Here is a 17,292-nt window from a genome sequence, read left to right on the forward strand (position 1 = left end):
GCTCATAAAACTTTTAGCTCTTTCAAAAGGCACAATAAGACAGTCGATGATCTGAAGTGCTCAGGACCTTGTAGAAACTTCTTTTACCAGGCAGTGCCTGCAGCTGTCCAGCCCTTTCTAAGACACAGCTGATGCACTAACTAATTCAGTTCTTGGAATTAATATGCCATCCACATTTCAGTACTGGATGTTTCTTACCAGCTAAAGGCAACTAATAAAAAAAAAATTAGACATTAGAGCTTTGGTGTGGGGTTCACAGAATTTGAACCTCAGTGTCCACCACCATCTCCTGCTAGATTTTCTCAGGGGAACTCTTAAGGAACACCTCATTAAATACTGCTTCATTCAAAACCTGCTGAGCTGATAATGCAGAAGAAACTGCAGAAGAAGGTGACATCATCAAATTTCTTGAGTTATTAAATGTAACTTGGCCTTCCAGAACGTTTCCATCTCTTTTTGCTGTTGTAGACTTTGTGAAATTCATAGAGTCAGAAATTTGAGGTAATTACTGTTTTACATGTTGAGAAGTTAAAAGCTGACCTTGATGAGAAGAGTGCTTTTACACAGCTGGAGTCTTTTGAGCTGTTAGAGATCAGCATTATAGAAATGATAGGAAAACAAGCCCTCATTCTTAATTTCCCAATAGTTTTATAGAAATCAATAATAACTTCTATTTCAATCACTCAAAAATCACTCGAGTATGAAGTCCATATAGATTATTATTCAGAAATACATTCTTTTCTCTGTAAACAGCAATTTGCTTGTAACAGCTTTGTGCAATCTAGTTAAGACCAAATCTAATATAAAAAACTGACAGCAACGTAACTCACCCAGAAATGTACAGAACTGACTTTTCTTCTACTCTAGCCATGATCTTTAACCTTGGCCTGAAAATGATGGTGGAGGCCACCATGAGGAATTGGTTTGTGGACTACTTCCAATATGACTATGAAAAACAAACATCTAAGATATAGAGCAGTACATATACTTGACATTTCTGAAAGGTCTGCAAGTCCTACAGAAGAGTTTTAGAAATACATGGTGAAGAAAAGTTGCAAATGTCTGCATCTGAGTTTTACAAACCCTTTACCTGTTCTCAGTATTTAATCAGCTTTTAAAGTTACAGAAAAAAAAACCCCAACCACCCAACTTAAAAATATGTATGCTAAACTATCTACATAACTGAGAAATTAAATTAAAAAATTAATAATGCCTTGTTGGAATGACTGTGAACTCACAGGTCTTTGATCTGAAGACAATCTCAAGTCTTTCCGAAGCTGATGATACTTAAACATTTCTGTTTGAAGCTAAGCTGAGTGGAAGGAGCAATTAAATGTTTCTTCATGTATGTCATGCACCTGCAAGTACTTGAAGCAACTACTGAAGACCATGAAAAAAAGTAAATGAAAGTTAAGCCTTACGTGTTGAGGGGTTTCCTAGTGCTGGCAAAAAAAAAAAACAACAACAAAAACCAACAAACAATCCAGAATTAAATGGTTAAATCTTTGTGTAGGTATAAGAGAGGCAAAAGGCTGGCAAAAATAAAATCAGGGAAACACCCACTATGCAGACTGGCTTGAACTTCTGCACAAGAAAATCACTTTTTCTGTGTTCACTGAAAAAGGTCTTTACATCAAACAGCTGTCTGACTCTTTCAACCACATTTTCCTCCTGATAGAACAGGGCAAAGGTGCCTGAATAGCCTAACTGGTTAGGCAAAAAAAGAAAAGCTGTACCAAGCTCCTATAAGGAACACTTACCTGCTTTGGAGCCTGTTATCATAACATTACTTCTGTCAAGGTAAGGACACAAACATTTGGTTCTATTATAGCCATCAAGACTGAATTTTCCTTACAGCTATGCACAGGAAAAGCTGAATTCAGGAATTAAAAGTCAGTTTTCATGAGAAAACCCTGTAAATACAACACATGTACTGATAAGGTATCTGCCTGATCACAAAGCTTACTAGTGCTGTACTTACTAGTGCTTTGATGCTTAAGAATGCTGGGTATATCTGTGTCAGGTGTTAACCTCCATCTTGTTTTCTCTTTATGCTGATTTTTACCTCTACATTGAACTACAGCTGACATGTAGTAAAAGAAAGAAAATTCTCACACCAAACAGAAGAATATATTTTGCATGATTTTTAAAATTCGGTGTTGAACAATCAAATTGAACATCTTCAGCAAAAAGATGGCTAACAGAACAGAACCAGTCTCACATTGCAGTGCTCAAGAAATGAGCATTTGAAGACTGGAAAAGGGAAATATAACCCCCATTTTCAAGAAGGGGAAAATGGATGATCCAGGGAATTACAGACCAGTCAGTCTCACCTCTGTGCCTGGCAAAATCTTGGAGCAGATTCTCCTGAAAGGCATGCTAAGGCACATGAAAATCAACAAGGTGCTTGGTGACAGCCATCATGGCTTCACTAAGGGGAAATCCTGCCTGACCAGTTTGGTGGCCTTCTATGATGGGTCTACAGAACTGATGGACAGGGGTAGAGCAGTTGATGTCATCTACCTGGACTTCTGCAAAGCATTCGACACTGTCCCACACGACATCCTTGTCTCTAAATTGGAGAGACATCAATTTGATGGATGGACCACTTGCTGGGTAAAGAACTGGATGGATGGCTGCACCCAAACAGTTGTGGTCAATGGCTCAGTGTCCGGCTGGAGACCAGTAACGAGTGGTGTCCCTCAGGGATCGGTGTTGGGACCGGTCTTGTTCAACATCTTTGCCACTGACATAGACAGTGGGATTGAGTGTGCCCTCAGCAAGTTTGCCGATGACACCAAGCTGTGTGGTTCGGTTGATACGCTGGAGGGAAGGAATGCCATCCAGAGGGACCTTGACAAGCTTGTGAGGTGGGCTGATGCCAACCGCATGAAGTTTAACCATGCCAAGTGCAAGCTCCTACACCTGGGTGGGAGCAATCCCAGGCACAGCTACAGGTTGGGCAGAGAAGAGATTCAGAGCAGCCCTGCAGAGAAGGACTTGGGGGTGTTGGTTGATGAGAAAATGAACATGAGCTGGCAGTGTGTGCTTGCAGCCCAGAAAGCCAACCGTATCCTGGGCTGCATCAAAAGGAACATGACCAGCAGGTTGAAGGAGGTGATCCTGCCCCTCTACTCTGCTCTTGTGAGACCTCACTTGGAGTATTGTGTGCAGTTCTGGGGTCCTCAACATAAAAAGGACATGGAACTTTTGGAACAAGTCCAGAGGAGGGCCATGAGTATGATCAGGGGACTGGAGCACCTCCTGTATGAAGACAGGCTGAGGAAGTTGGGGCTGTTCAGCCTGGAGAAGAGAAGGCTGTGTGGAGACCTCATAGCAGCCTTAGAATCATAGAATCATAGAATCATAGAATTGTTAGGGCTGGAAAGGACCTAGATCATCTAGTTCCAACCCCCCTGCCATGGGCAGGGACACCTCACACTAAACCATGGCACCCAAGGCTCCATCCAACCTGGCCTTGAACACTGCCAGGGATGGAGCATTCACAACCTCCCTGGGCAACCCATTCCAGTGCCTCACCACCCTAACAGGAAAGAATTTCCTTCTTATATCCAACCTAAACTTCCCCTGTTTAAGTTTTAACCCGTTACCCCTTGTCCTGTTACTACAGTCTCTAATGAGAAGTCCCTCTCCAGCATCCCTATAGGCCCCCTTCAGATACTGGAAGGCTGCTATGAGGTCTCCACACAGCCTTCTCTTCTCCAGGATGAACAGCTCCAACTTCCTCAGCCTGTCTTCATACAGGAGGTGCTCCAGTCCCCTGATCAGCCTTCCAGTATCTGAAGGGGGCCTATAAGGATGCTGGGGAGAGGGACTCTTCTCTAGGACTGTAGTGGTAGGATAAGGGGAAAGGGGTTAAAACTTAAACAGGGAAAGTTTAGATTGGATATAAGGAAGAAATTCTTTCCTGTTAGGGTGGTGAGGCTCTGGAATGGGTTGCCCAAGAAAGTTGTGAATGCTCCATCCCTGGCAGTGTTCAAGGCCAGGTTGGACAGAGCCTTGGGTGACATGGTTTAGTGTGAGGTGCCCCTGCCCATGTCAGGGGGGGTTGGAACTCAATGATCTAGATATCCTTTCCAATCCTAACTATTCTATGATTCTACGATTCTAAGAAAGAGGTTGCTTTATAACCAAACAAGGGGCTATCTGATGGGGAACTTGATTGCCTGTAGGCCTGTAGAGGCTTATAAACATCATTATAGCTTAAAAATGTCTTTCACTAGCCGTTTTAGAAACTCTAGCCCTGTATGCCAGCAATATCTCTTTCTATCTAACACCAGTCATCAGAAAGGAGATGCTGGTGGTCTCCATCTGAAGCAGCTGACTGGCATGGGAATGGAGAGTGGGGTTCCTGGACTTTCTAGAGGAGTTCTGCCTCAGCCTAAATATGATGTAAAAAACATGATGGAAATATGACTGCAAAAATATGCGCAGTTTAGAGGCTTCCTGACTGGAACATAGTATCTCTTGTGCTAGCTAAAGCAAAGACTCATTGATATTTTAAAATCCTGCAAAAATATACCTGTTCACTGCCACTATCCACTGTCCTAAAGAAACAGATGGCAATCTAGATTTCCCCACAGCTTTGGGAAAGGCTTACAGCACTTAGGAAATCTAAGAGCAGTGGCACAAGTCTAGGTAGCTCACGACAGCAGGGCTGTGAGGCACTACTTCCATGAAAGACAATTAAATAAAAAGCCTGAGAGCTCAAAATGCTCCCAGGAGATGAAGAAAACCAACAGCGCAGCAACCTGCTGCAACCAAAAGCTCAAAAGCACATCAGCTGAACAGCAGCCAAACACAGATGTCTGATGACTATTCAGCAATGGGAATTTTATGGAGGCCTTCACACAGCATCTCGAGCTAATCTATCTGAACAGGAAAATGTGTGCATAAGCACGCATTCTCCAGGGTTTGAGAGACACTTTTCAAGAACGCTGGCCCTCTGATTAAGTCATACCTCAATAACATCTATTTCTAGGATTGCACAAAGAGGTAGAAAACCCTTCTGAAATATTCATGGGTTGTCTTTTAGTTACAAAAAGCACTGCATCCTGTGCAGATTCAAAGGAGAGAACTGACACAGTTTTGACTGCACCTGTTTGCCTAACTTGTGAATACAACAAAAATTTTAACATACAAAAAATCGTCCATTACTCAAGTAGTTATAAATATGCATTACAGACTTTTTTTAAGAATTTCAGATTCAAACAACATACAGCATTAAACCACTGTTTAGAGAGAATAAAAAAGTAAAAATAACTAGACAGGCTTGCTGGAGGGAAAGAAAAGCTAAATTCTCGCTTACACAGAAGTCCCTTCATGCAACTCTGGAAGGATAAAGAGTCTTTCAAGCAGATGTAAATTACACTCAAGCTGCCTTTAAGGTCCCATTTGCACTGTCAGGCTAGTTTAAAGGTACTTTGATGCCAATTAGAGTCCACCCTGAATTGTTTATATGGCACTGATGCTGAGTTGAGAGTGCAATTGATAGTTAAGAATGGAAATATACAGACCCTAATGCCAAACTTTTCCTGCAAGACTGTTTAACACAGATTTACAAAAGGAAGGGATGTCCAAAAAGAAAAAGGACTTCCTTTGTAAATGGTCCAAAAGCCCAAAGAACAGTTGCAGATAATCTAAGTACCATCTGGCAGACATCCTCACTTTTTTTCCTTTCCTTTTTTATTTTCATTTTTAAGCCAAGACAGGAACAATTAATGTCATTTTCAGGAGCGATGTAGTGGATGAAAATGGCTCTGATTAAACAAGAACACAAGGCAGGGAAGACTGGCTGACTAATGCAGCCACTTTGTCAATAGAGTGGCATTACTTTGGCAGGAAGAGAATTCTAGGTAAAACAATTAAGCAGTTTTTATTTAAAAATTAAAAGGGTAGCAATAAAAGGACCGTTGCTGGCCATGTTGTTCCTCCCCCTTCCCTGACTTGGTGGACCACTACTACCACAGGCTGGCTGCAGTGCCTTTGCCTGGTGATATCTAAGTAGCTATTCCTCAACAAGCTAGGTCTTCACAGTAGGAGTAAACAATCTGAAAGTTAGTTCCAGCATTTATTTGCTGACCAAAGTCTTTGATTGATGGAGTGAACTGTTTTCTTGTTTTAGTTAAACAAGTTTTCCACTCTTATCTGACCATGGGCAGCCTCCGTGAGAAAGAATAAACAGGAGGAAAGTAGTCTGCAAGGTTACTCGGAGCTTCTGCTTGAAAATAGGTGCCCTGATTAAGACAGTGCATTTCTTATACCTACTTCCTCCTGAGGGGAAAGGGATAATGGCAGTGGCTATTTGGAAAGAAACATTTCCTGGTTTTCCTCTATTACTAATTCAGTTATCTGACAGACCTTTCCTTCCCAGCTGCCTACTGACCCCTCAGCCCGAAAAAAGGTGGGGTGCAGGAACTTTTTAAAGGTTTTGGGCAGAGAGAACCTCCCTCAGACCTACAGAAATCCCTTGACAAAATACTTTCTCTTGCTATGGGTACCACAGGTCTGCATTGATACCAGCTGAGCTGAGAAGTAAATGAACAAACTCAGAGCAGATCCCCAAGTCAGAGTTGGCTCAACTGGCCAAAGACTACTTTCAAAACACTATCCAGGAGGGCTTCCTTCTCAAAGTGGCTAATTAATCAAAATAAATACCTGCAGTCAGGAGCCCCCCACTGTATTGTCTTTGATTTGTTCAGGAAAGTATTCCAAGACATCTCAATTTCTTGCTAGGTAAATGGCTGCAACATCACCCTGAAGAATATGGCTTTTAAGCTGGTATTGCAGAAAACCATTACTCACTCTTTTAAAGGAATCTGGTGTAAAAAGCAGAGGTGCTTAAAAAAATATATGTAATTTTCTTTTTCTTTTTAATTCTACTAGCACTGAGATGTTTGGGTTCACCTATAGCACCCTACTCATCCTTTTATTCATGAAGGCAGGATGCTTAAAAATCTCTTGAGGAGAACACCCTTTTCCAGACTATGACCAGCAACGTTAGTGGGCAGTAGCTCAAGAAGAAGAAGAAGAAAGGAGGTTGAGAGTGTAAAGTCCATGTTCTCCCCGGCCTCTAGGGAAGTTTCTCAGCTGTTGGGACCTTTTTTGGGACTCCCACAGACATCTTCCTCTTCACATAGGTTCAGGACTTCTCTTTCATGGAACAGACAGCACTGGAGAAAATAGCATAGTGCACAGAACTTTCTGCCCCTGAGGCAGGAGCAGATATTGCATAGCAAAGCATTTTGCTGCATGGGGTGGAGCTACCACTGTCTTCCATGCATACACCTGATAACTCCCTTCCTTATAATTCATACGGTAGTTCTCACCATCCTGAGGGATATCTACAGACAGAATTATACCTTGCCCCAAGCTTGCTTGCCTCAGCCTTCCAGTTTGAAGCTGGTGCAAGAAATCCCTGTGGAAAACTCTTCTAATAGAGGTTAATTTGGAGGTCACCATTCTAAACCCACTTCACTGCTAAAACACTCCTAGCTCTACACAAATCCCTGCTGAGGATAGGACATCCAGACTGGATGGCTCTAAGTTACATCATGGAATTACCATATGCCAGAATTTGAAAGATCTTTGAGTGTGTTCATCTTTCCAAGCAGAAAAATTTTCCCTCATCTTCATCTTCTGTATGATATTAATTCATTCATCTTAATTTCTCAGTCATCCCCTATTCCTTCATGAATTTGTAACCAATTACAGGAAAAAAAACAAAAAAACAAACCAACAAAAAAACACCAAAACAAAACACACACAAAAAAAAAAACAAAACAAGAAAAAAGAAACACAGAAACCACCAACAACAACAATAAAAAATACCCAAAGCACCATACAAACAAAAAAAAAAAAACCGACAGGAAAACAAACCCACAAACCCAGAGTTTAATCACAGTAAAGCCTCCTAGAAATTATGCTGATGCGGCAAAAACATGTCAGCTGGAAGCTAACAAGGCAAAAAAGCCCCGTTTCATGGGTTTATAGAGAAACAAGAAGAGCAAAAGAATAGAGACAAATATTTACAACCTCCTGTCTCCAGATCTTAATGCATAAGGATTAAGCACGGAGGTTGACTGCTACTTGAGGTGTATTAGTATAGCCACTTGAAACTTTGAATAGTTCCATCAAAGGCAAGGTTCCTCTGAAGCTAGGCAAACAAGTATTGAATTGCTACAGCTCCAAGTTGCCACTAGATAATTAACATGTGAATGTCCACATGCTGTTAATAGCACACTCAAGAGTTTGCTAGTACTTTTCTTTCAAAAGACTGAAATGGAACTTATTGTATTCTTTTTAAGAGCATTTCCCTCAGTTGCTCAGCTGATGATGAACAACAACCAACTCACAGGGTAACCAAAGAATGACAAAAAAAACCCAGATGAAGTTAGACCAAAGGTAATGTAAATTATGAGATTATTCAATGTGTTTGCATTGGAAAATTTGTAGATAGATTTTTGCAGGCCAGCTGTGAATATGAGCAGGCAAGACATGATCTAGCATACATATGATGTACAGAGCAGTACTGAAAGGTCCTGGATGAAGGAAGAGTTTGGTAAACCTCAGCCATTCACTAAACAATCAGGCAATGACTGTGTACCACCCAGGCAATGAATGCATCAGAAGTCTACAATCCCATCACAGTATCATACCTGATCTAGAAATAATGGATTTGGTTTCTTTCACTAACCTCCAACAGCTTCAGACATCCTGAGCATAAGACCTGGAGTTTTATAGAGTGAAAATACAGCAGGTGGTACCAATTACTAACAGTAGAAACTGCCTTTTCTCCATCTCATGACATCCACCAGGTCTTCTGTGACCCTGCTGCTTACCCACTGACTCTCATCAAATCCCAACACTCAAAGAAGACCGCAGTCCTCCTTGGCTGCAGGTCATGTAAATGCGCTGGGGCCCACATGACTGAACAGGTAGCCCTTACATTTCTTTCTTCAGAGCCATCACTCTAATCTCCTGTCTAAACTAGTATACTTTGGCATTTACTTAGCTTGTTCCGTTTTGTCAGTTAGTTAAGGAATTTGGAGGCTAGAGGTTTTGTCCTTTTTATGTTTTTGTTTGTTTGTTGGTTAGTTTCTTTTTCTTATCTAATTAAAAAAAAAAAAAGGAAAGGAAAGAAGAAGATAGATTTCACTCTTTAGTTATCTAACTGTACCAAGAACAAAGACACAAACCTCTACTATAATCTTTAAGAGATTTTGGGATTTTCTAGCAGTACTGTTTCCCTTTCTGTGCCAATTAAAATGGCTCTGTTTTCTAACTGATAAAGGTGCTGTTAACACGTGTCCACAACAAGCAGCATTGTATGCTGTTACAGTTGTTCGATAGATGCCCAGTCCCATATAGATGGTGCTTTACCCTCACCCTCTCTTCAAGCCAGAATAGTGCATTGTCCTAAAAGAGATTAATGGAAGTGCCATTCACATTAGACACTAATGCTGATAGTAGCTCTGTTACTACACCACAGATGCAACTAATGCTTGAAGCAAGCAGTCCACACTGAAGGAGAAGTGGGACATTCAGAAACCAAAGTGAGGTGCAGTGAAAGAATCCCTGCAGAATGCAATCTCATGGTCAATGGGAAAGAGACATCAGAAAAGGAAGACAGAAAGAAGGAAAACAAACAGCAGAGAAACAGCCGGGGGGGGGGGGGTGGTGGTGGAAATGAGGACTGAAGATTCAAGTAGACAAAACAAAGATCAGGAACTCAATGGGAATTTAAAACAAAAGATCCAACACAGCAGAGAAAGGCCTTTTCACAGCAATGGCCAACACCTCATGTCATCAGAAAATCAGCACTAGAAAGGTGCCCTGTAATAGGTAAGAGCAGCTGAAACACAGTGATACCAGGGAGTGTAAGTTATTCTACAATTGGATCTTGCCTCATTGTGCACCCCAAAGATTATCACCTTATAAAATTACACGCAAATGTTTAACATCTTAAATAGGCAAAGAGTTGAGTACTGATTAATAATGAAAATAAGAGTCTCAAAACTGACTCCTGGATACCTATTCCAAGGAAAATATACCAGGAGAGGTCTGCACAAACACTACAAAAAAGGCAATTCAGAGATAAGTTTTCAGCTCTCTCCTGGCCCCTCTCTGGTTTTGTTTAGACAAGAGATTTCAGATTCAAGACTAATTTGAGATGCTCTCACACATGCATAAAGTGGACTGAGAAACAGCTAGGCTCAAAAGAGCTCATGCTGTAGAACTTTTGTCATGTTATCCTTCTAGTACTGTGCTCATTTACCATGATTTTTATGTGGCATAACAGGACAGAGGAAATCCAAGTATTAGTCCTCTCCATCTGAAAACTCACTGAGGCACGGATGACAAATCTAGTTGGATACTCCACAGGCATGAAACACAAAACTCCTAATAACTATCACTATCATGTCGCTAATTGTTCAAAGGCCTTTCATCTGCATTTCAGAGGTTTCTTATGAGAGAAAGGGAAAATAGGGAAGGAAAAGGCTCTTCAGCAATGTTTATCAAACCTGAAAAACCAGACCCTGGCAGCAGATGGTAGATGGCAAACAGGAAGATTTTGTAAAAAAAAAACAGTAGTAGAACAGTATAAAAATACTGGAAAGAAGGAAATCATTATGACAGCAGGAAATACTAAAATTTAGAGATACACAAGCAAATGCATTTACAATGTCTGTTGCTCTATTAATAGATAAAAATGGAGCAATAGAATAAATGCAAGGGAAATGAAAAAGCACGAGCATTCTGTCACTAACAAGCTTATGCACTGACAAGCAGCTTGAGTCCAGGTCTTGAAATAGTACATTAGACCGTAATGTTTTCAAATTTCTTCTGAGGATTAGATAAATGGCACATACTGTTAACTCTTACAGGTCTCCAGTACTTTATATTAAGAAGCTGTGCTCAGGGTGAAAAAGCAGGTGAACTATTAAACAAGAAAACACTGCTGGTTCACAACGTCAATGAGCTGTAAATCACCAGGTACACCAGGAAATTAAAACTATGCTTCTGCCATTTTTGTGTTCTTATTTGTCAGTGGATCCACTCTTATCAGACACTAGGAATGGACTAGACAAGCTAGATATATCTTTTGTATGATATATTTGTCCATTTTTATGGCTTTCTTGTAACTTCCTTTACTAAGAAATGACACATCAAGGAGACGGAAGAGAATTTATTAATGACAGTATATTTGACAGCCACTATAATGGATTAAAAAGATCTTGGCTGGAGGCAATGATGATGTAGGCTGATACGTAACTAGTCACTCTGCACTCCAAGTGAACATACTTCAGTGACATGCTTCCAGGTTCAAATCTCCTTACATCTCCATTTGCTATAGTCCTTACTATTCCCCATCTGGAACTTTCTTGAATACTACTTACTGTATTGTCCAAATTTTTTTCTGATTGTGTAACAGCATACAAATTGAATGCCAGAAGAAAATAGATCTTTATTTCTCTTGTAGTCCAAAATAATATTCCTAATTCAGACCTACATGATGATCTTTCTCCTTTCAGTCTCTTTAGACTCTTTTTATTATTTTTTTTTTTCCCATTCCTTGTGCAACCCTGACAGTGCAATTACCACCTCATTTGCAGTATGCCTTTGGATTTCAGTACCAACGCAACTATACTTTAATGTACTTTAGAGGGATATTTATACCACCTAGCTCTAAGCGCCTAAGGTGGTCAAGTTATTAAGTAGCTAGTCACGGAAAACTCCCTCTTTCATCCATGGGAAAAGATTAGATCCTTCAGTCTTCTTCAGAACAAGTATATTACCACAACCTGCAACTCTTGCTACTCAAGCTGTGAGATTTCTACATGTAGAAGCTCCTAGCTGCGCTAAAGTCCATGCCATACTACCAAACTGTCTTTAGTGGCAACCTAAGACATTATGGGTTCAAGCCTTTAAAACATAATACACTCTCCTCTTCCACAAGGTGCTGTCCTGTAAGAGTCGGGAGAGAAGCTCATCTTCACAAAAACCATATATCGTTCTTTAACACATAGTTTTCCAGAGGTGAATCCTTACACGGTTGTGTGAATAAATTGCAAAGACTTGCAACAGTTCCATTTCATTGAGCAAGATTCATTTTACAAATAATTCAACACAGGCTTAACTTCTGCCAGCCCCAACTAAATCAACTAAATGAACAAGCGCTTGATGTCTAGGGGTCAACAATGTTTGAGCAATATCAAAGTTTAATTATTATAATGTAATTTTTCTCCACCACAGCTTGTGTTAAAAACCAGCTAACTAGCTTTAGTCTCAGTTTTAATATGCTCTTAGTATCTATACGACAGATCTTACCTTGATCTTCTGAAGAGACCGGTGACCTGGAATAAAACAACAAAGTCCAGTCAATCTTTTGGTTTGAAAAGGCCACAATTAAGTTCAAGTGTCACTGTGGGGGATAGGATATGGAGGAATTTAAAGGTTTTATTTTAGGTTTTATTCTTTATTCCTTAGAAGAGAGGGCTAGAAGGCATTTGATGAGAAAAGAGCAGAAAAGGGCAGACACCTACTCTAGCAGCATGCCCTGCAGACCAGAGTGGCAATATGGAGTCACATCCAAAAGGCAGCTGTCAGCTGCACTGTTTAGTATTCATGCCAAAAGTGTCTGTAGGTACTTGGCAAAAAACTGATCTACTACTGTTATTGTTGGAAATAGCTGACATTACTGGTAAGAAAGTCCTGATCCTCCTGATATTGTTGAAGGGACCATAATTAAGTATGGGCCAGGAGAAAACCTCACAACTAGGATAGCTGAGGAAATTACAGCTTGATGGGAACTCACGGTCATTAAGGTAGCCACTTTTCTTGCTACAAGTCAAATGTATGTAGTGGCCAGCATAAAACACTAGTCATAATCCTGGCAGCTCATGCTATCTTCAAAAAAGCAACAAAAGCAGACAAAAAACCCACCAAACGAACCCCACTGCCCTCCCCCCAAAAAAACCAAAACCAAACAAACAAAAAAACAACAACAACAACAACAAAAAAACACAACAATACAACCAAACTAAAACCAACCAAACAAAAAAGTTTGGACAGATGTAATTACAGCAAATGGCAACATAAGAGCAGCAACGTAAAAGTTACAGGGTTCCCTAACCAGTGGCTTAAGGTTCTGGTAATACACCAAGAGTGGGGGGTTATAAAATATAGAGAAACTCTCAGTGCACCCAGCAATGAGCAGAAGAACCCCACTGAATTCCAGGGACTTGTGTCATAGCTCCCATTGCTAAGGATCACGCTCCTCATCCTTTTGGTCAACACCCACAATAAAGTAATATAAAGAGCTGTAAAATATCATCTTTCCATTTTCCCCTTTGCTGCAGTATCTTGACTTAGCAAAACTGGGGTTAATTGTACAGCCAAGTCTGTGCAAGTCTAGTTGTTCAGACTAGATTGACAGCACACAGTGAATTGGACCATTGCCTCAGCACTTCCCCAGCAAAGATTCTCAACTGCATATATAGCCTTCCCACCCAGGTAACAGTGAGTTTGCTCCTGTGGTGAAAGGGTCAATCCATTCTTCCTTTCAAAGTTATAGTTAATTTTGCACCAATGTACAAAAATAACAAATTACCAAAGATTGAAAAACGTTAGTGTTGCCAGCAAACAGATCAAAGCTGACATGAAAAGCAGCCACGGAGGGGTGAAGGGAAAAGAAAGAACAAAGGGTAAAAGAACACATGTATATTTAACTGAGTCAGCAGGAGATGAGGTCTGGACCAGGGGAAAGGAGAGTTAGAAACCCTGTATTTAGAGGAATAAAGGAGCTAAGGAAGGAGTCATGATCTCATTCCATAACAGAGGTCTGAAAATGAAGGTTGAGGGATTATAGAAGTTCAGAAGCAGATATGCAAATATGTAGGTGCAAACAGGAAAGATGGAAAGAAAAGAAGGAAACTTTCCTAATGAGGTATGCAAATTTTTAGGTTTAAAAAGAGCAAGAGATTTGCAGAGAAAGAGAGGAAAGAGTTACAGCACAGCTGGAGCAATGGTCACTGTGAAAGGAAAAAATGTGATTGCCTAATTAAGATTCTGACTGTGCAAGAAGCCAATGAGTCTGTATGGATCAGACTTAATTAATCCCCTACTCCCATTAAATCCTCTGATTGCTGCTGAACATCCTAGGCATGTATCCTGCTCTGCTGCCAACCAGGCCAGCTCTGCCCTTATTCTTCAGCCGTGCCTGTGGAAATACAGTAGGAATACAGGTAACTCAGAGGATTAGTAGGCATCACTAGGACTCTGTCCCACTGCTTTGATCAGTTAGTTAGAGGTCTTCTGCCATAACCCACAGGAGAAGCTCTCCTGAAGGTCAAAATAGACAGTGTTTCCTACAAGGTTAAAGAATGTAGAATGGCCCATATCAAGAGATGCAAATTTTTAGGTACTTAAGAATATTTTTACACGCAAGAGTCATGCCAGGCTCGTTAGCTCGCTTATCCTGACTCTCCACCCATTGACAGTGCAGTATCCCACAGCGTCAGTAGAATTTATTCCTTTGTTTTGTTTCTTAATTGCACAGTTTCATCACCTTTCCAATCATTATTCGAAACAATAAAATAAACAATAAAGATTATCCAACAATTTGCCTCTTCTTTCTGCCTGGTAAAACAGATGTCATTATTTCCTTAAAGCATCAACAACAGAAGATATACTATTACTGCCTTCTCGATTGAAACATTTGAAGAGAGGGATGAAAATTATGAAAATGCATATTAAGTAACCCAAATTAGTATGTATTTTTCAAAATACTACTGTCATATACCTTTGTTTTATGCCTTCAAAACAGTGGTTAAAAACGAAAGAAATCTAACAGATACTATTGTTGCTAGTGGGAGTGTTATCATTTGAAAGGCTTTATCAGGCATCTTTTGAAACTGTGGAGCCTGATATCCTGAGAAAATAAGGTTTATATAATTGCAGCATCGTGATATGTACATATGCACCTCTGCCTCATCCTAATAAAGTTTGAGCTTGTTGGCTCATTTCACCTACTGTTAACAGAGAGGCTGGAGACCCAATTCCTGCTTTCCCAAGGAAACACAATAGCATAAGTTCAAACTTTCTGCATAACTGCAAAGCCATAAAGAGAGGTTTTGAATACCTCAGCCACAGGAAAGCCTCAATGGGAGCTTCTACCATTGCAGATACCAAAGTTTCAACCACAATAAACTAGGCTTCTTTTGTTCCATTATTGACATAAAATATTTTGGCAAAGAGCAAAGAGGTCTTTCAACATTCTCCTACAATTACAGGCCATACATTTTAGCGGGGGGGAGGTTTTCCAAACTGTTCAAGTACGGGCCTAGGTACACCAAGGGGAATCTTGCTTGTAACTAAAATGTAAGAAAATAAGGCTGCTGAAAAGTCCACGCTAATAATGCTGGGCATTTTATGCATTGTCTGTTTTACCCCATGCTTATGACAGGCTCTAAGGGAGGAAGGAAAGCAAGTCTAATGACCTGCTCCAAACACGTGCACTCATTCCACAGGCACAGGGGACTTTCCTGATAGGAGAAAAAAAAATCAAGTGAATGCTCATATTTCCGGTCACACGTCTTTCTCTTGGGTCTGTAAGAAGTGTGAGGGATATGCTGTGGCAGCACTGGTCATGAGGTGGGTGTCCTGAGGAGGGAGGATTCTCAGCTGCTAACATCCACATGGTAACCATCTATATAGCACCTGTCGGCTGCCCTCCTTGTATGATTCTAGCTGTGTGTTTGACTGTCAATAAAGAAGCAAGTCATCTCACTATGTCCAGGACTTAAAAAGAGTAGAGACAAGTCACAGATATTTCAGAAGAACTAATAAACTGTGAAGATCTGTGGTCCCACCTGGGCCAAAACACTTGGCCAAATGGAGTCTTGAAAAAGTTTTCATTTGGATAAAAAAACCAAAAACTTCAAAACCGTCAGGAAAAGGTTTGGATACTGCAATATCCTGTTCTTAGCCATTTCAGAACAGAATAGCTGTTTTGTTATATGAACTGTTAGCTTTTCCTGGTTTTATCTTGGTGTAAAATTGTAGAAAGGCTCATCACCTCCCCAAGAGAGTAAAGACAGGCCAAATTGTCTATGACTGGCTACGTTTCCAGAATCATGAGATAAAATTAGCTGTTCTACAAAAACACTCTTTTCCCATGCATAAAAGGAAAACCCAATTTCAAGTATTTTCACAAAATATATTAATCTGACTTTTATACTGCCCTGGTTTGACGGATGTTTTATGAAGAGCTATTGAATGACTAGTTAAAGTGAAGATAAACATTACTATGGTGACAGGGAAGGGGATCAGAAGAGAGGAGAAAGGAAAGTATGTTATCACCTCCATTTGCCTTTTGTGCTGTTCATACTCCTCCTTTCTCTATAGGTCCTGCAGTAGTGTTCTCCTGTTGCAGGGTTGCAAGCTCTACTCAGAGCTGAAACAGAACTTGCAAGCCTCAGACTGAAAGAGGAAGTTGTGCATTGCCCATTCCTCCACTCCCTATGCAAGCAAAGCAGTACCTTTTGTGCTTAACACAAAATGCAAAAGGATTTCCCAGGAAATGAGGTAGTCATATTTAGAAATGCATGGAAAAAGCCATAATAATAATGTAAAAAATGTCATACATTCACTAGATGCTTCCAACAAATTGGAAGACTTATGATACTGAAGGCATGAGACATGTCCACCTAGCACAGCACTGTGCCTCAGAGTTAATGGCCTGATCCAAAGCTCACTGGATTTTTTCCAGTCACTCTTACAGGCTTTGGATCAATTGCTGGCAAAAATCTAATCCTCCAAAATAGCCAAGACAGCCTTCAATATCATACAAGCCTTCCCCAAAGAGCAAAATACTCACAGCTGTTTCCAAGAGCACTCGCCGATGTGGAAGCAATAGATTTATTCAGCACTGGAAGGGTGGAAAGGGAATATTCATTTCTAAGGAGGGAAGGGCAGGGACTGTCACAGTTTTGAGCCTAGTCAACCAAGGCTTAGGAACCTCAAGAAATACAACCAGCCTCCAGCAGATGAATTCTAAAAAAATTTCAGCAAATGGGTACATTACTCATGAAGACAAAAGCCTCTGGAGAAACAAAGCCGGAGCTGATGTAAAGCAGCTATTTTAATCAATAAACCTGTAGCAGAAACCATCTGCACCAGGCCTATTTAAAACCAGACATTTACAATTTAAAGGCCAAATAACAATCTGCATGCAGCAATTCTGCTGGGTTTTATGACCATTCCATTTTT

General features: G+C 40.5%; 1 protein-coding gene across 5 annotated transcripts in view; it reads right to left on the bottom strand.

Annotated features, from left to right (window-relative positions):
* DGKI (diacylglycerol kinase iota) overlaps positions 1-17,292 on the bottom strand; it is a 206,020-nt gene that overhangs the window by 19,096 nt on the left and 169,632 nt on the right. For all 5 annotated transcript variants that reach the window (XM_057427931.1, XM_057427929.1, XM_057427930.1 and 2 more), the window contains one exon: positions 12,352-12,377. In XM_057427931.1, coding sequence (XP_057283914.1) covers positions 12,352-12,377 — 26 coding nt within the window. The remainder of the gene's footprint in view (positions 1-12,351; positions 12,378-17,292) is intronic.

This window comes from Pezoporus wallicus, unplaced genomic scaffold, assembly GCF_028554395.1.
Source record: "Pezoporus wallicus isolate ANWC-B61680 ecotype Strahan unplaced genomic scaffold, APGP_CSIRO_Pwel_v1 contig_2908, whole genome shotgun sequence".
NCBI lineage: Eukaryota > Metazoa > Chordata > Aves > Psittaciformes > Psittacidae > Pezoporus > Pezoporus wallicus.